The 20,000-nt window shown below is 35.4% G+C and overlaps 1 protein-coding gene and 1 pseudogene across 1 annotated transcript in view; both read right to left on the bottom strand.

Moving 5' to 3' along the window:
* The window catches only part of LOC145255685 (visual system homeobox 2-like), a 353,145-nt gene that overhangs the window by 233,203 nt on the left and 99,942 nt on the right, over positions 1 to 20,000 (bottom strand). The window contains exon 3 of the mRNA XM_080114250.1: positions 15,971 to 16,006. Coding sequence (XP_079970376.1) covers positions 15,971 to 16,006 — 36 coding nt within the window. The remainder of the gene's footprint in view (positions 1 to 15,970; positions 16,007 to 20,000) is intronic.
* Positions 6,621 to 6,738, bottom strand: LOC145256022 (5S ribosomal RNA; annotated as a pseudogene).

The raw sequence follows: 20,000 nt of genomic DNA, 5'->3' as shown, positions 1-20,000 counted from the left end.
TTTATCTGTGCCTAAATCAAAACGTGGCTTCCATGAACAAAGCTTCTTTCTTAGAACTGCACGCCTGTGGAACTCTGTTTTGTCTGCCTGCTTCCCACCGGACTACAACTTGGATGTGTTCAAGTCCAATGTTAACAAATTTCTAATGAACCGCCCCCTTAAGTAAACACTTCATCAAATCTCCACACTAACGTAATGTACTTGTAATAACCCTTATCCCTGAGTGGCTTCCGGGCCTTGATAAGTGGTGATCACTGTGTAAAAAAAAAAAAAACCCTAGTTATAATAGCGATGTGGTAGAATATATCGGAAGCCAATAAATAGATAAGCATCCGATAGATACAACCGTGTGGATCTAGGAATAGTGATTACTTAGGGGTTACTCCAAATGTCCCAAAGGTCTCAAGTGAGAAGCAACTTTGTATCCTGCCTAGGTTGGTTGGATTTGGTTGTTGGCTTGTTTTGCTTTACTGCATATCAAGTCTTTCTGAATCTAGTTATTTTTAATAAAAAGGTGTGTACGCTTGTAATTCTTTATATCTTCAAATAATTTATCCATGGTTTGGTGTAGTCGTTTTATTTCAGTGCATTTCAACTAGTAATGGTACGATTCCAATATTTTTTTTTTACGACTTCGATGCAATTACCCATTCCGATTCTTTATAAATCTCGAAATATTTACCTATAAAGTTGTTATTTTTTTCCCGATTACCGTCAAAGCACACGTTAAATGTTGATCTATTTTTTAAACGTGGAAACAAACCTGTGGGGGGCGTGGGAGGTGATCTATAGATTTTCGTTTTACTGTTTGTTTAAAATCAATGTATATTAATTATTTTATCATTACTACCAGCACTAGAATATTTTCCTTTAAACAAAATCAAATTAAAAAATAAATTAAGGAATCGTTTTTGGTATCGAAAAAATAGACAAATTTTTCAGATTTCGATACCGATTCCGATACCCTAAAAAGTTCCGATTTTTTCGATTCCCCATTCCGATTTCAATTAATCACTACACTAATGTCAACCCTTGTTGGGTCATATATAATGCCGTTTTTGTTTATATCTTTCAAGTTCTTAATAACCTTGCAAGTAATAACGTTAATGCTTGGTGTCTTTTTCGGTCAGTACACCACTGTCCCTCAGCGGTCTGACCTAATAGCAACAGGTCAGCATTGTTGAAGATTCTTGATAAATCGAGAAGGGTGAGAAAAAGGTTCTCGTTTGCAGACAAACTTTTATATTTCTTTCTTAGCTGAGCAGAAATTTACCAACATCCGGCAGTTGCTGTCGTGTCCAGATCAAATGCTATTCAACCCATAGACGGGACCTGGTGTGACAGAGTGTGACGGTTGAATGCAAATGTACAGCTATATGCGAAGTGACGTCACCACATGGAAAATGAAAAAGACTATAAAAAAATAATGTGTGCACAGATCGGAGATCATGTTCGAGAGGACAGGGGTCAGAGGAAAAGAGCATGATCACGTTCTATTAGGAAAAGTACCCGGAAATAAATGTCGTTGTTACAAAAAATAAAATAAAAATAAATAAATAAATAAAATAAGAAAAAGAGTCAAGTTATTATTTGTCATGTTCATTACGATGTACTCTGCTACAACATGTTGGGTCTACGTAGTGCCCCGGTAGTCTACATATTAACGCATGTAACCGTCCGTAACGTTACACTTGAAATAATGATAATTATGAGATAACCCAATACTCTTCAAAGCTCCTAATTAGAGGCCACACCAACCGATACACTTTTAAGGTCATACGTATGACCGCTTATTACCAGTCTTTCTGTTCCATGCGTTCAAAACAACATTCTACAACGAAGCTCATACACAGCACAGCCCTTATGTTTAGTGTGATAAAATCGGAGTTTATCCACGATTTATGCGTCGAATTTGGATCGTTAAAAGCCGTGAAAATCGTACAAATACGAAATAAAAAAGAAATAAATAGGAAGCATGCGAGGGTGAAAAACAAATAATTAAAAATAAATAAAACTCCCGTCATCCATTGCAGCCAATAATCACGTGACCCGATAAATTATATGCTTTTTCAATTAAATCAAGATTTCTTGATTAGCAAAAGGATTTCAAAATAATTAGTTTTAGGGGAAAATTACGGCCTGCAATGCATCAATGACGTTTTTTATGACAACATTTTTCTCCGTTTTTTTTTTCTTTCGTTTTTTTTTTCGCTCTTCTCTTTCTATTTTATTTCCTTTTCTCATTCTTTCTTTCCTTCCTTCTTTCTTTCTTTCTTGTTTCATCTTCTAATTTCAATGATTCGCTTTTTACATTTCTGCGTTCTTGAGATGAGGATTGATTATTTGGATTCTTCAGACTACTGTTCTCATCTTGAGTGTTATTTTCACTAAGTTTCAGTCGTTGTCAACACCAACCTTCTCAAGGTGTATCTTGTAAAACTCGGGAATCTTGCTATCCAGCTCGGGGATCTACATTTGGAACTATGAATATATATAAATATATAGAGTAAAAAGTTGGTAGTAATAAATAGTATTCTACACACACACACACACACACACACACACATATACATATAAAGAGAGAGAGAGAGAGAGAGGGAGGGAGAGAGAGATTCACTAATTGATAGATCTTGTGCTACGAAAAAGATACTGTCAAGAATTGTAAATGTCAAATGAATTCAAGGAATAAATTGTAAGATGGCCAACATCATGAACTTTGGAATATAGTGTTTTGTCATTCATTCATTATATTGCTCTGTAATTACATCGAGCTTCTTAAATAAGGACTGGTATATATTATAAGGAAATAAAGTATATTTCCATAGAAACACACATACACACACGCACACACACACACACACACACACACATATATATATATATATATATATATATATATATATATATATATATATATATATATATATATAAGATTCCTAAAATTCATACAAGAGTTGTCCGGAAGGGCCCGTGGTGTAGTGGATAAAGTACTTGCTAATTCAGTTGTAAAGTCTCATTACTCAGTGCGAGCGACATTCAAAATACATTTGCAAATTACTTAGGACTCGGATATGGCTGACGTTAACATCGGATTCTGTTTAAAATTCTGTGCATATCCTGAGTTCGAGAAAAAAAAATCGGTGTTTGACAAAAAGATTCCCGAGTTCGGCAAACTACACTTGAATAAGGCTGGAGCTTGCATAAACTGAAACGTTGTGTAAGCAAAACTTAAGGTGAGAGCAATAGTCCGAAAAATCTAAATAATTCGATTATTATTTTTTTTTTTTTTACTCTGTTCAATTTTCTTTCTGTCTTTCTTTTTCGTTTCTTTTTCGTTTCTTTTTCGTTTCTAATCTTTTTATTACATTTTCTAATTTATTTAGTAACTAGCATTTCAGTCCGGCGTTGCCCGGCTGTTTGGAGGTGTATGTTGAACAAAATAAAAAAAAAAAACGGTGAAAACTTTGACCCCTATTATGGCCCCTAAACATGTATTTTGTGCTCAAATAGAGTTATTAAGTTAGATCCATGCCCAAGGAACCTATATCTAAAATTTCAATTGTTTAGACCCAAAATTGGCGGAGGCGTTTGGTAGAGTTCTCAAAGGTGAAATCGTTGAACTTTGATCCCTTAACAGCCAAATTTCTGGCCGAAAACGGATTGCAAAGATTTTTCCAAATCTCAGTAGCCTGTATATCAAATTTCGTGTCTGCAGACTTAAAATCGACAGAGTTATTGCGTAAGAAAAAGTACACAGACACACAGACACACACACAGACAGATACGCTCACTTTTATAAATATACTAGCATTTCAGCCTGACGTTGCCCAGGTGTTTGGAGGTGTACGTTGAGCAAAAAAAAACGGTCAATTTTTTTTAAATTTGACCCCTATTATGACCCCTTACCATTTATTGTTTTGGGCTCAAATAGAGTTATTAAGTTAGGTCCATGTCCAAGAAACCTATATCTAAAATTTCAAGCGTTTAGACTCAAAATTGGCGGAGGAATTTGATAGAGTTCTCAAAGGTCAAATTGTTAAACTTTGACCCCTTAACAGCCAAATATCTGGCCGAAAATAGATTACAAAAATTTTCCTAAATCTCAGTACCCTGTATATCAAATTTTGAGTCCGTAGACTGAAAATTGACAGAGTTATTGCGTAGGAAAATGTACACAGATACACGCACACAAAGACACGTTCACATTTATAGATATAATAGAATAGATAATAGATAGATTTATTTTTTCTCCTCTTTTTATTCCATTATTTGTTCGCTCATTTCTATCGTTCTTTTGTCTTTCCCGTTTTTGTTTGTTTTCTTCCCGTTTCTTTCTCTTCTTTCTTTCCGTCTCGAATCACACAACTTCCGGCTTCACTTACGTTACTTTTTTTTATTTTATTTCTCATTCTTTTCTTTTTTCTTCGTTTCTCTATTCAAATCTCTTTCTTTAATCCCATTTTTTTTAACTTTTTATTATTTGTCCAAATCACAAGTGAAAAGAAAACATTGGTCCCTTCTTCGCTTGATTCTATTTTCAAATTTAAAAACAAATGATTAATTACGAAATTGTTCACCATTATCTATTTATACGAATGAATAAGAGAGATTTTATTTTGTGCTTAAAACAAAGTTATGATTTAAATGAGCATTATTGGCTCACACAAGGAGTTTTCACACAGGTCATCAAAGATCTCATTGAATACAGCCTGTTGTGTTCCCTGGAAACTGCGTGACAATAAGTCTCCCAAAATTTTACAGCATTCTCCCCTCTTTCGATAGTATCTGCAAATAAATTTGCATCATCGCAACAGCTGCTTGCCATTTATTTCTCGTTGACAGTGGCCATTGCTCTTTACTGGAATTTCAGTGGCAATAAGCCTCCCCAAGGTCACAGTTCTCTTCGCACTTATACAGTGGAGGTCTGGTCAGTGCTCATTCCTCTACGGTGATGTAGTAATGGGGGGTGGGGTGATGTAAGAGAACGTTTAGGTATAAGTAAGAGAACTTATTATTATTTTATTTATTTATTTATTTATTTTTGTTTTACTCACTAGGAGTAGTCACAAAATTCATTATCAAAGATGTTTCGTTGAGAACAACTTGTGAATTTTTCTGGAGGCTGAGTGACAACAAGTCTACCCAGATTTCCGTCGCGGTTAACCACCTGAGAAAGGCCAGAGGATGAATCGACCGAAACGTGGTAAAGCAACAACAACCATGAAAGTAAGTCAGCAAAAAATTTTTTTAAAAATGAATACATATATTTATTTGTAGACATTTATCATTCAGCATACAGAATTGTACAGTAGCGCGATTTATTGTTTGAAATCCAATTTGACAAACATTTGAAAGAGCGAAACGACTAAAGGACGAAATGAATCAAAAATATCATGTGACCTTCTGGTCGCCCCTCTCCCTCTTCTCTCCCAAATCATCGCCCGTTTATTGGCCGATTATTTCCTGCCATAATTCCTTGGTTGGCCTCTAATTAAACGGCGATTCGCAATTGATTTTTCATAAAACCTCACGCGGTGTGCAAAGGCGAATGTGAGGCGTCGAAAAGAGAGTCCGAATAATAGCACGTTTCTGATCAGAAGTATGACCCCCCCTCTCTCTCTCTCTCTCTCTCTCTCTCTCTCTCTCTCCCACTCACTTTTTCATTAACTGTTTCTTTTCCTCTTTATTTCTTTCTGTTTCTGTCTATCGCTCTCTCATCCCCTTTCTCTGTCTCTCTCTCTGTCTCTCTCTCTCTATCTATCTCCTTTTTTCTCGTTTTATATCTAGTTTCTTTGTCTATCTATCTATCTCTTTCTATTTTTCTTTCTTTCTCTCTCTCCTTCTATCTATATTACTATCTATCAATGTATCTATCTATCTTTTCGTTTCTTACACACACACACACACACACACACACACACACACACACAAACTCAACCGCTGGGTTTTTACCTCAACATCAAAATCAACAGAGATTGTGTCATTTCTGGATTCTGTTGATCATTTTACAATATGGTTCTGTGCACTTCTAGAGGGTCCACTCTCCATCGCTTTGCCTTTTTTCGTTTAAGAAGGGGGTTACATCATTGCTACTCGCCTGAGGCGCTCCTACTAAGTAATGCCGACGGGGCTGGGCAGGCATCTGTTGTTGGTTAGAATGCTTCACCTCGAGGGGCGCTGAAAATTTTTCAGTCGCACTCTCCGCACCTTGTGTCACATTTCTTTATTGCCTCTCCCTGTTTCTCGCTCTTTGTCTTGCCACCCTTCTCTCTCTCTCTCTCTCTCTCTCTCTCTCTCTCTCTCTCTCTCTCTCTGTTAAACTATCTATCTATCCATCTATCATACGTTTTACCTTTCTCTCTTAATTATTTTTTTTTTTAAATTTTCTATCGCAATTTCTTTCTCTCACTTTCATTCTGTTTCTCTTTATTACTGTTTCGCTTCACCTCCTCTTAGTTTTATCCTCGGACTCGAAAGTCAACAGGGGCAGCTGCGCGTGTAATTGTGTGGCAAGAGTTGCGCAATCTCCAACCACACCTCTCCTGAATAAGCACTGCTTGAGTCTAGTGGCAAGGAGAAGTCCAGGAACGACTGGAAACAATGCCGAGACAAACGGAGAGCACATACAGCACCTAGAAGTCCCAAATGGTCACCCATCTGGTACTGGCCAGGCTCATCGTTGCTTAACTTCGGTGATCTGATGGGAACCGGTGTGTCAACCGTGATTATGCCGTACACATTTCTCTCTCTTTCTCTACTATTGTACCTTGTGCGTGTGTGTATGAGTTCCTTTCTCATAGGTTCCGAAATAGTTGAGCATATCTTTTGCAAATTCCTATAATGATCCGATCCTTGTTGATTTTGCGGTTGAGTGTTTAGTTCTATGCAATTCTAGGAGATCCACCCTCCCAGGCCTTGTCTTCTCTCTTTGAAAAAGGTTAGTTTATTGCTAGTCGCTTAGGCACCCTTACCGGTGAATGCCGACAGGATGGGGCAGGCTCTTTTTGCAGATTAGAGTATCCTCCTCGAGAACGCTGATTACTCAATCCGACTTTCCGACCATCGTCTCCAAGTTCTTGCAGTGGGAAAGAACTAACCATCCACCTGCTGTTTATTTCACTTTATCTTACCACTAGTAGTTCAGCCCGGCTTTGCTAGAACCCTATGCATTGTTTATAACTTTATGTGCATATGTATATATATATTAAAAGCTTGACTCATGTCTAGGTAACCTACATATAAAATTTCAAGTGTTTAGACCCAAAATTGGCGGAGGAGTTTGCTAGAGTCTACAAAGGTAATCTCTATCAACTTTAACCCCTTGTCACCAAATTTTTCGCTAAAAACTGATTAAAAATCTTGCTGTATGTTTGAATACCTTTATGTAAAGTTTCAAATGTTTAGACACAAACGTTGCTGAATAGTTTGCTAGAAACTGCAAAGGTCAACTCTTTTGAACTTTGACACCTTGGCACCCAAGTTTGCGGTCAAAGCCCGATTAAAAAGCTTGTACTATGTCTGAATATGTAATTTTTCAAATCTTTAGACCAAAAATTGGCTGAGTAATTTGGTAGAGATCGCAAAGGTGAATTTTTTTTTTACTTTGACCCCAATTTTGACCTCTTAATATTTATTGTTTTGGGCTCAAATCAAAGTCAAAAGTTTGATCTATGTTCAAGTAACTTACATCTAAAATTTTAGTTGTTTAGATCCAAAATTGGCAGAGGATTTAGGTAGAGTTTTTAAAGGTTAAATCGTAAAAATGTTTAACTTTCATCCCTTTACAGCCACATTTCTGGCCGAAAACCGATTAAAAAGGCTTTCCCAAATCTCAATACCCCTTATGTCAGATCTCGAGTCTGTAGACTGAATATTGTCAGAGTAGTTTCGTAGGGAAATGTACACACGCACATACACATACAGACTGACAATTCCACTTTTATAGATATACAGATATAGATTCTCTCCCCCCCCTCACTTCATCTCTCTTTGTCCGTTTCTTCTTTCCAAACGATCTTTATGTTTCCCTGTTTTTTTTTTCTTTTTTTAACTCGTTTATCCTCTTATGCTCCACCTCTCGCGCAACTTGTTTTTATTTCTATCTATTGGTTTCTTTAACACTTCTTACCGTCAAGTCTTTAGTAGAGAATGGATAGTTTGAAAAATGGGTTTGTTCAACGATTAGCTAACTGGGCCATGTTGGCACTGACGATTGTATAATATTTCGCATGCATTAATAACAGATCAGTGTTGATATCTTGCATTGCGATAGTCATCTTGGTAGTGTAAGTCGTGCTGACGTCATATGAGTTGCATCCGACTTCAAAATCTTGATGTTTCTAAACTTTCAGATAAGGAGTGATAATTCGTATTATTTGGGTTATTTGGACTACTTTTCTCACATTAAGTGTTATTTTCACAACGTGTCAGCCGATGTAACCCCCGGCCTTCTTCAGGTGTATTTTGAAAAACTCGGAAATCTTCACGGAACTTCGAACAGAACCCATCACTCAATTCACGGGGGAAGCATGTCCCGGCTCTGTTAGCCAATACCGAGCAGAAGTCATAAGTAATTCGCAGTTGTATTCGAAGTATCGCTCGCAATGAGGATTGAATCTTAAACCTCAAATAAAATGATACTCTTCTGAAAGTTGAAGGTCTGATCCTCAGTACGGGGAATACTCAGAATAAAATTGCGAATTATTTCGCTCATTTGCCCGGTGATGACTGACGGGGAGATGGGGTGCATGCTATCTCCGCGAATCGAGTGAGATGCTTCGTTCAAAGTTCCGTGAAGATCCTCGACTTCAGGAGAACGATTTCCGGGTTCGACAAGATACATATGAAGAATGACAGTGTTTGTATTGACCAAAACGTTGTAAAAAAACAACACTTGAGATCAGAACAGTGGTCTGAATATTCCAAACAATCCAAATAATCTAAATGACAAATCCTACATTAATATTACTCACACTAAATTTACTACTTTCTTGACTTCTGACGTTTATCATCCTGTCAGATATTCGGTCGATATTTCTTGTATAAAAGTAAACTCTGGCAAGACCAAACGTGTCTTTAAATGTTATCTCTATCTCTACACCGATGCCTCCGTTCAGTCTCAAAAGACGAAGGATACCCCCTGTAGGGGCAGCTGCGCGTGTAATTGTGTGGCAAGAGTTGCACAAACTCCAACAACACATCTCCTGAATTAGCACTGATTGAGTCCAGAACGACTGGAAACAATGCCGAGACAAACGGAGAGCATAGATAGCACCTAGAAGTCCCAAATGGTCACCCATCTGGTACTGGTCAAGCTCATCTTTGCTTAACTTCGGTGATCTGTCGGGAACTGGTGTGTCAAACGTGATTATGCCGTACACATTTCTCTCTCTTTCTCTACTATTATATAAAAGGTACCTTGTGTGTGTGTGTGTGTGTGTGTGTGTGAGTTCCTCATAGGTTCCGAAACGGCTGAGCTTATCTTTTGCAAATTTCACACAAAGCTAATTTATATGTCTGGCAGTGTTCTTAGATATGTTTTGTACAGAAATTCATCGGATAAGTATCGAAAATCGAAAAAAATCCGATCTTAAAAATAGTTTTTTCTCTTATAGATAAATAAGAAGAATTTTACAGAGGAATATTTTAAGTTGCACCGGCCGGTGTTACGTAAAATATATCCCTATTGAAATTCTTTCATTTTAACAGAAAAAAAAGACTTTGTTTAACATCGTCAAGCTCAAATATCAGCTGACGTGATATTGTAAACAAATACAGACGGAATTTGATGAACGACATTATCATTATTATTATTATTATTATTATTATTATTATTATTATTATTATTATTATTTTATATTGATTAATTTTTTTTTTTTTTTTTTTTTTTGCGAATTAGTCAACCGGGCAAATTATTCCTCGTAATATATAACAATGAATAGAGAATTGATTCTATAATATTAAATACATACGAAATCTGCATAAATCAAAATATCATATGTAAACGTATTGTACGACCGGGTAACGCCGGGCAGTCAGCTAGTTACTGGATAAGCCCAATGTAATTTTGAACGCCTTTTTCTTTAACTAGATGTTTGCGTTTGTCCAAAGATTGCAAACAGTTTAAACTGTATTGTCCATATTTACTTGCTCTCTGCGAGGGCAGATTCATACACAGTGTTAGTTTTAATGTAAGGAAATCCAGCTCCCAAGAAAAGGCACTTTGGATTGGATCAAAAATAAAAGTTACCGCAATCTAAAAGGATTTCTCGTTCATTCAACCAGAACAGGTAGTTAATGAGTAGTATCAGAACAGATACTACACTTTGCTTTTAGCCAAAAGACCAAGGATACTTGTCATTTGATTGTATTTTACTTTCATGCAAAGATGCAAATATCTGAATTATGAAGCTGGCTATGAGTTCAACTGTTCTGAACTTAACACCACCCTCAACAGTCGCAAATTACAGACAGAACGTAAACTGTTCTTAACTGTCGTAAACTGTCGTAAAAATCATAGCCACTCTCTGTAAACTATCCCTAAATATATTTACATTTAAGCCTGTTATTTTGTCCGTTATACCTTGATTAACAATACTATTCCAGCTGTCTTTCATGCACCTTAGTTTGCAAAGTGCATATCATGTTGATACACCGGTTCCCGTTGGATCACCGAAGTTAAGCAACGTTGGAGGACCATTTAGGACTTCCAGGTGCTGTATGTTCTCTCTGTTTATCCCGGCATTGTTTCCAGTCGCCCTGGACTTCTCCTTGCCACTGGACTTAAGCATTGCCGATTCAGGAGAGGTGTGGTTTGGGATTGCGCAACTATTGCCACACAATTCACGCGCAGCTGCCCCTACATGGGGTTATCATTTGTCTTTGGAGACTGAACGGAAGCTACCGTGGCCCTAGGATACGGGGTTTTCAAGTTATTATGTGAAATACGATGTTTTTCTGCATCCTGGTTACAGTATTTGCCCCGCTTGACTATATTATTTATAATGTTATTTGATTATATGCATGTGTATTATATATTGTACTGTATTTTGTTACTAATTTTTAATGTGTATTGCGTAAAATTTTACTTAGGCCTGATTTCACTTTACGATTTCAATCCCAGAACGGATTAATGCTGTATTCCAGTGTTCTAATGGAGATAGAACAATAGATATTTATAGATATATTGAAAAGATTTAGGGATGTGTAGATGATGAATCGATAGATAGGATCAGCTTTATAGAAAGATAGATAGATAGATAGACAGATAGATATGTAAATTAAAATTAAGAGAGAACTTAAATTATTGCACTGGAAGAAAGACAAATTCAAATACATGAATCGATGAAATAAGGAATAAATAGATCAAGGCAAAAAGGCCGAGGTCGTTAGCGAAAGGAAGAATATTCTTGCTTTGTTTCCGGTTTCTTGTTTTTTCTTTTGTTTTTTTTTCAACCTCTCGAAGAACGGATTAAACGCTAAAAAGGCTAGAATGGCGGCCTTTCTTTAAGAACTGACAAGGAGAAAAGGCCGTTGGGTTGGGGGTTATATAATGGAAAAGGATCAAATTAAAGACTATGTATCGGAATCTGTGATGGGAATAGAAGAACTGAAGAGGCGCGCCGAGATAGGTTAAGGGGATAGGTAGTCAGGGAAAGGGATGGCGAAGAGTAGGGATGCTGACGTTCTGTCTCGTTCTCTTCGTCGTTGATGATAATGCGATGACTATTAATTGCTTTTGCCATAATAATACGGCTGTTATTTTTAAAAGGGAACAGAAACGGTGATAAGACAGCGAGTAGATGCAAAAAAAGAAGGGAAAGAATAAAATCAAAGATGGCGGACTGGAAAAGCAGAAATTAAAGATGGCGGACAAGGAAGACTTACCATTGAGGAGTCTGACGAAGAGAGAATGCATAGAAAAGGAAAAGAAGAAAGATGGGATGAGGAGAAAGATAAGAAAGAGAAGAAAAGGGAGGCAAAAATGAAAAGAGACCGGATTAAACGGAGAAACTATTATTTGTATGCAATAACTTTAAATGGAAGAGAATACAATGGAGATTAGAAATAGAAAGCTTTAAGGGAAAGTGGGAAAAAGAGAAGGAAGAAAAGCAACAAGTAAAAAAATAATAGCAGAAACAAACATGAATGTAATAAAATAGAGGGGAAAAACGAAGAAGAAGAACAGCAAGAAAGATGTGGAAGAGTGTGATGGATGGAGAAGAAAAGGAGGAAAAAACAGAAGAACAAGAAGATATGCAGAACCGTCCATTTTAAACTGAAGATAAACGAGAAAGATTTTAGAAGAACCTAAAAAAGATAAAATAAGAAAGCAATAGCGTTTAAAGAAAATAAAAGCGGAAGAAAGGACGAGAAGGACTATGTAGACGGATCGGAAAAGAAAAAGAACAACAAACATGTCAAAAGGGTAAAATTTAAACTGAAAATAAATACAAAACAAGAAAGATTTTAGTGAACGTATAGACGATACGAATACTATGCGAAAAAAGAAACAAAAATTCGGAACGAACGAAGAACAAATTGGAGAAACATTACAAATTGTTAAACAAAAAAAAAAAAAAACGGACAAGAAGAAATGCTAATTTCTCTAGACTTTGTCTCTTTAACGAAGCAAATGAGAATTAAAACAAAAAAAACAACATGGCCGCTGTAATTAAGCAATCATGGCGACTAATACTAATCTTCGTTCTTCAATAAAGAAAAGGCAAGAAAATGATAAATTCCCCAACACAATAAAATAGCAAATGCAATCACAACAAATAAAAGCAATAATTTAAAAAAAAAAAAAAAACAAACAAAAGAAACCCAAACAAATGTTTCTGCGCAAGGTTCGAATATTATATGGAAATTAACTTTTACGACTGTAAAAAAAAAATTCTTAAAATGTTATTAAATTTAAGTTTTTATTCTCATTATAACTAATCCAAGTTGGCTTTTATTTGATTTTTTTAAAATATTTTTACTGAATCATTTATTGCGAAGTGTTTGAAAATGATTGTTTGAATTTTAAATTAGCAACCTGCATTGGAAGCATTGGTTTCGTTTCATCCGAGCATGAGATACGACGTTTTAAACAAAATGATTCTCAAAGAAATGCCAACACCTCACCAGCAGGAAGAGAGGGATTCTGCGCGATGCGCAACATTTAAGAACATTTTTAAAATGAGTATGTAAAATCAAAGCGAATCTGGATACTTGTTCAAAATAGACCCTGTGGAACTTAACGAAGATTCCCGAGTTTTGACGGTAAATCGTAAACTTATCGAAATATGACGGCGATATATATATTTTTTTTTTTTGCAGGGTTTGAGAACATTCTTAAAATTAGAACCTAAAATTAAAATGACTCTGAGTACTTGTGCAAATAAACTCGAAAGAATTTAACAGAGATTCCCGAATTTTGACGGGAAATTCTAGAATTAGTGAGATATGTTGGCGATAATTTGTCAGACGCTGAATTGGCCAATATGAATGAATAAGCCTCCAGACTCCAATTTACTCTTGTACTTTTCGTAATTGCACCCGTATTTTTTTCTTGGGGGCGGGAGTGACAAAATATGACCCACATTTTAGCCAACAAAAAGCAATAGAATCCAACCACAAATCCTAATTCTAACCGTAAATTCATATGACAAAAAATAGCATAAGTATAAAATACAAAAGAATTTTTTTATCTCTATTTTCTACTTGCAGTTTTTTTGACCCAATAAAACACTTAAACCTACCGTCAACTCTAAGCTAACCCTAACCCTAAGTCTACCTGGAAACAGCCTTCTACTTAAAAAGAGTAAAAGAATACTAAATATAGCAATTAAAAGAAAATAAAAACATTTTCTGCCTCTAAAACTATTTCCTTTCTTTACCCACAAAAAATATAAACCCTCGCTCTATTCCTTATCCTAAACTAACTCTAGCCCTAAGTCCAACTGGCAACACCTTCACTCTCTTCTAAAATCGAAAGAATACAATTTATAGATTTTATCTATATTTGCCGTTTTTTAAAATACAATTTATATATTTCATCTATATTTGCCGTTTTCCTTGCAACCAACCAACCAAAAAGGTCTGGAAAAATTATTAAAACAAAGCACAACGATTAAAACAGTGACGTCTAGCAATTGGGTGAAATACATAAAGAATTGATTGCAAAGCAAAAGTTTATCATATTTCTCGAGTTGTTATGTAGTTAAGTATTTCTAGGCTCGGGAATTTTTGTGAGTACTGAATTTTTTGGGGAGTTCTATTTTGAAAAAGCACGCAAACCGTGCCAAATCTGATATGTTTATTTGAAGTTTTGGATGTTGGAATTGAATACGCAATAATTTCTACACTTAATTCAAAATTGTAATTTAATGTAAACGAACTTACTGTTAACAACTAAATAAACAATTTTTTATTAATAACTATTGAGATGATAAATAATGCGACACGTGTTTAAGCATCTCTCTGTCTGTCTGTCTGTCTGTCTCTCTCTCTCTCTCTCTTTCTTTCTTTCTATTTCTCTCTCTTTCTTCCTCTCTCTCTCTCTTTCTCTCTCTCTCTTTCTCTCTCTCTCTATTTCTTTCTTTTCTCTCTCTTTTCTCTTGCTTTCTCTTTTTTCTTTCTCTCTTTCTTTTTTCTCTTTCATTTCTTTTTCTCTCTCTCGTTCTCTTTCTTTTTTCTCTTTCTCTTTCGTTTTTTCTCTTTCTTCTTCTTTCTCTCATTCTTTTTCTCTCTCTTTTTCTTTTTTCTCTCTCTTTTTTTATTTATTTTTCTCTCTCTCTCTCTCTCTCTCTCTCTCTCTCTCTCTCTCTCTTCCTCACTTTCTCTCCCTATACATATTCTAAATTTAAGAATACAATAGGAGTTGTTTTAATATAGGCAACCAAATAAACATGGAAACCTAAAATAGCTTCACTTCATCCCGGGTAACACCGGACAGGTACAGCTAGGTATATACAAGTAACATTTCTACTTAGCCAAAAAGTTTCTACAAAGTTTGACAAATAAAAATAATGCGATTCTAACATTTATGCCCACCGTTTCCAATCCTTTCAACATCCAATTGATAATCTCATTAACCCTTATTCTTGAGTGGTTTTTGGCCTTAATATGCGGTGACTGATTGTTAATAAATAAATAACACCATAGTATAAAATACTAGCTAAAGGCGTCTTCTTAAGTAATCAATTTCTGCTTATCTTTTTTTTCCAATCCTCTCATAATATTGTTCATTATTCAAATGATAATCTCATTAAATCTTATCCTCGATTGGCCTTTGCTTTTTTGTAAGCAGTGATTGATTACTTAGTGATGTGATGATTCGAATACTTTTTCTGATTCCGATACAATTACCGATTCCGATACAATTACCGATTCCGATGCAATTGCCGATTCCGATAGAATTACCGATTCTGATGCAAGTACTGACTCCGTACTAAATTTCCGATTCCGACTCTTTAAAAATCTCTAAATATTTAACTATAAAATGGTTAAACCGTAAAACCACATCCTAAATGTGCGTATATTTTCTCAAACATAAAATCACACTTGTGAGGGGTGGGGGTGGGGGATCTATAGATTTTAGTTTTTCTTGAAGTTTAAATCAATAAATGTGTATTATTACTACCAGCAACGAAATACATATTTTTTAATACAAAATTAAAAAAAATATATAATTACAGGAATCGTTTTCGGTTTCGGAAAATATGCACAAATTCTTCCGATTCCAATACCTCAAAAAGTTCCGATTTTTTTTTCTCCGATTTCCGGTTCCCATTAATCGTCCCAACACTAAAATTACTATTTACAAATCACTATTAAAAAAAGGGGGGGCAAGTATAGTAAATCATTCATGACACAAAGGGGTGATAACTGCTGTAAAGTAACGAGAAGAAAGGCACAACAAACAGACAAACACAAAAAGCATGCAAACAGACAGACAAGTAAGAAAATAAAAGATATCACTTACTGAAGAAGGAAGCAACTTGTTTTTCAAAAGGCTCAACTAAAACATACCACATAAAAAAAAAAGAGTTTGTTATGAAGCGGACCGGGAAATAAGGAAAGCATTTATTACGACAGCATCTCATGATGGAGTATCACGCCAACGTACAGACATACAACATCTCAAGATTGAGATTTGCGCAAACACAGACAAACGCTGTTGCATTCACTTCTACAAACACAAAATAATATGATCTGTTTAAATGAATCAAATCAAATTTATTGACCAAAATTAACAAAGTGCAACAAGCTATGTAAAAAAAAAAAAAAAAAAAAAAAAAAGAAAAAAAAAAGATATTGCATCTGTATACGGTGGAAATGTTTATCCAAGGCGACTTTAAATCTAGATATGGAAGGCACCATCCCGACGACCTCCTTTTGCAGGCTTTTTCAGGAAGCAGAAACATAAACAGATAATACTCTCTATCTTCTGCCGAAGCGAAAGCAACAATGTGAGAACGAAGAGTAAGCCTAGAAATTGTGCGCATCATCACCATGACCTTTTGAGGGCTGTTTCTATTTGTATGTCTCTCCACGAGCGAAGAGTTAGACACAAAGTCGGCTCTTTGGTGTAGGAAAAATCGAGCTCCTTAAAATAGGAGCACTTAGGATTAGAACAGAAATAACAATAAAAATAATGGAAATTTGAGGAGACTTGTTGTCAGTCAGACTCCAGCAAACACCGCAAATTGTTCTCGAAGAGAAATCTTTGATTATGCCCGCGTGACTACTGCTAGCAAAGTAAATAATAGTGGTGTTGAGCTTTTCTTATCTTAATAAGTTTTCTTTTGTTAAAGATTTACTCTTTGATAACATGATTATAGAACAGAAATAAAAACAAAATAAAAATAAGTGCCTCAGTTTAGAAAGATTTCTTTTTCACTGACCGAGGACAGAATTAGTCACGGTGTAGCAAGTCAGCGTGAGAAGAAACAGAGAATGTTGCTTTACTTCTGCCAAGACGAAAGTGATGGTGGCAACCGCGGAGATGGCGCTTAGTTGCTGAGTTGAAAAAAAACAAAAACACTCTAAATTCCCGTTGATGATGTTATATGCAAGAATTCCCTACCATGTTTCACTACTAAAGCAGGGAGACATTTAGTCTTTGAAACCGTTCTTGTAAATGTGAGGAGTGTCGTCACTATTCTGGTTATTTATTTGCTTCCCCACTTAGCAAATTAGGCACGAGGCCGGTTTTTTAATGTGGAGAGTGAAGGGGAGGGAGACCTGTTCCCCCGAGAGGGAACTGGATAGTAACAATTGGTAGGAGGGTTTCCTCTACAGTGACCCATAACTGATTGTTCGAGAGCAATAGTCGTAAATGTGAGGTTGCCCCTACATATCGTCTTTGAGATTCATGCTGAGCCCCCGCAGGGGCCGGGCGAAACCCCCGGTCGTCACTATTCTGGTTGAACACATTCTAGACACGGTATATTTTGCTTGGATGTCATAATCAAGAATGGGCAATCCATGGTAACGCATATATCAACATTAACCGCATGTTAGGTTTAGAAAGAAAAGTTGTAAGCCTGCTTGTCTATGGTTGTATGTCTAGCTGAAAGTAAAACACTACTCAAGACACAAACACACACAAATAATAAATAATGTTTCACCATAACCTCGGAAGAAAAATTAGGCTATTATTTTTAAATATATTCATTTTTTTTTTTTTTGTATGTGTGGGGTGTCATTGGGAATAGAATTACACAAAGGTGTCGATATTTTTAGCGATTCTTAAAAATATTATCAGGTAATAATTTACCGACATTTGTTTTTTTTTTTCAGTTAGAAGAAAAAACAAAAAAGTGATAGAGAAAGAGGTTGACGATACATCTGTAGGAAGTGGCAGAAAGAGAATGGGTAAGAGAGAGAGAGAGAGAGAGAGAGAGAGAGAGAGAGAGAGAGAGAGAGAGAGAGAGAGAATTAATAAAGAAGGGGAGAAGGAAAGAAAATACAGCAGAATCCCGGGATACGGTGGCCCTAGTATGCAGGGTTTTTTTTTCAGGTTACGATGTGGAATACGATGTTTTCCGGCTCCTACTTATGGTATTTGCCCCGCCTTGCGGTGTTATTTATAATGTCATATGATTATATACATGTGTATTATATACTGTACTGTATTTTTTAATTAATTTTTAATGCCGTATCCCGACGTTCTACTGTGGAAACTTACAAAGAAAGATGCTGCACGCATTCTTAAATTTTCCGATTCTGTTGTCCATCACTTCGGGCAACGCCAGTTAACCATACTAGTCTATTATAATAGATATTCGATGTCTGTCTGCAACCGGAACAACATCGTAGATGTGAAGAATACAAACTGGCCTCCCCCCTAATATTCTCCACAGAATCGTCTATAAAAATCCACCATCTTCTTGCAAGCCAACCATCTTGTTTACTATTGGATTTATCGCTTATAAAGGCAAAAAGCCACTCAAAGATCAGAGTTAATAAGACGGAAATGATTACAAACCTAAAGATGAGGAACACTATGGGAATACCAACACTGATCAATAGTATGAACTGCGTTTGATTAATTATGGGACGAAGTATTACAAAAATTGGTTGAAATTAATTTTGAAGATTTCCAAATTGTAATCAGCAGGGAAGCAGTCCTTCAGTAATGTGTTCCATAGTACAAATACATTCCAGTATATGTGTGACTCGTCCACTAAGTTTCAGTCATAAGTGACCAATATGTTGTTCAATGATAAAACGCACATATACAAAATTGTCAAAAACTGTGACAAACTCTTTCCATGGCGTTTTTCCTTAGTTTTCGTTGGAATGGACCTTTTTTATTATAGGAATAATCTAGAGATGGTTTTGATAGACATTTTCCCCCAAAATAAAAATAACGAGGTGAGGTGTTAGTGTGAAATCTATTCAACATCGCACTTGTTGATGAGAATATCATAAAATTGCCTGCGCATATCATTAAAACAACAATAAAGTAAAGACTGTTAGATAATCATGACTGAAACTTGGTGGACAAGTCAGGTATCGACTGAAGTTTATTCGTACCAAATCTTGGATTGAAGAAAGGGCTGTGGATTTTATTAACAATAACATGAGTGGCATTTTTTTTTTTTTTTGAGGAGAGAAGATCATATATAGTTGACTAATATTTGACCAACTTATTATATGGGGGGCTCTCTATAAATTATTGTAACATATTTATGTCATACACAATCATTTGATGATTAGAGACTAAACCAACGGAAAACCAGCTTGTGAATTTGGCACTGGGGGGAGGGGTCCCACGCTGATTCTGAGTTTTATCAAGAATTCAATTGGCGACATTTATTTGGGGAGGGGCAAGGTCGCCCTCTATTTATTTAGAGACAATAAAATTTTTATTTGCAATCTTGTCACCAAGTATTCCTCAATTAAGTCACAGATAACGTAATATCTTGTATAAGCCGATGCCTATTTTTAATAAATTGTATCATTTCTTTTAACTAAAATACATCAGTTAATAAGAGTTAAAATACTAGTAACTCTTAATAGTCTGTTTTTCTTCTGTCTTAATCACAAAATGAGCTTTTATTAGCAATATAAATCGTTAAATAGTAGATATGAAATCAACCTCAATTGTAAATATCGAGACATTTTTGATGATTGCAGTTAATATAAAAGACGTTGTCTATTTCTATTTATCAAGAATAAGTTTTATGGAGGGCATAGGAATGAAAAACATTTTATATATATATATATATATATATATATATATATATATATATATGTATATATATACATATACATATACATATATATATATATATATATATATATATATATATATATATATATATATATATGCACACATGCATGTATTGGTTTAACATGATTATTTTTATATTTGAAAATACAAACATTATGCTTAATATTTCGCTTAGGCATTTTTCTTCTATAAGACTTGGTCTTTATAAATACGAATAGACAACTTTTTTTGTAACTAGAGTTAGCTTTCGTGAATAATAAAAACTATTAAA

This window comes from Euprymna scolopes, chromosome 31, assembly GCF_053919585.1.
Source record: "Euprymna scolopes isolate OS-2025 chromosome 31, ASM5391958v1, whole genome shotgun sequence".
Lineage (NCBI taxonomy): Eukaryota > Metazoa > Mollusca > Cephalopoda > Sepiida > Sepiolidae > Euprymna > Euprymna scolopes.
This window is presented reverse-complemented; position numbering and strand designations above follow the sequence as displayed.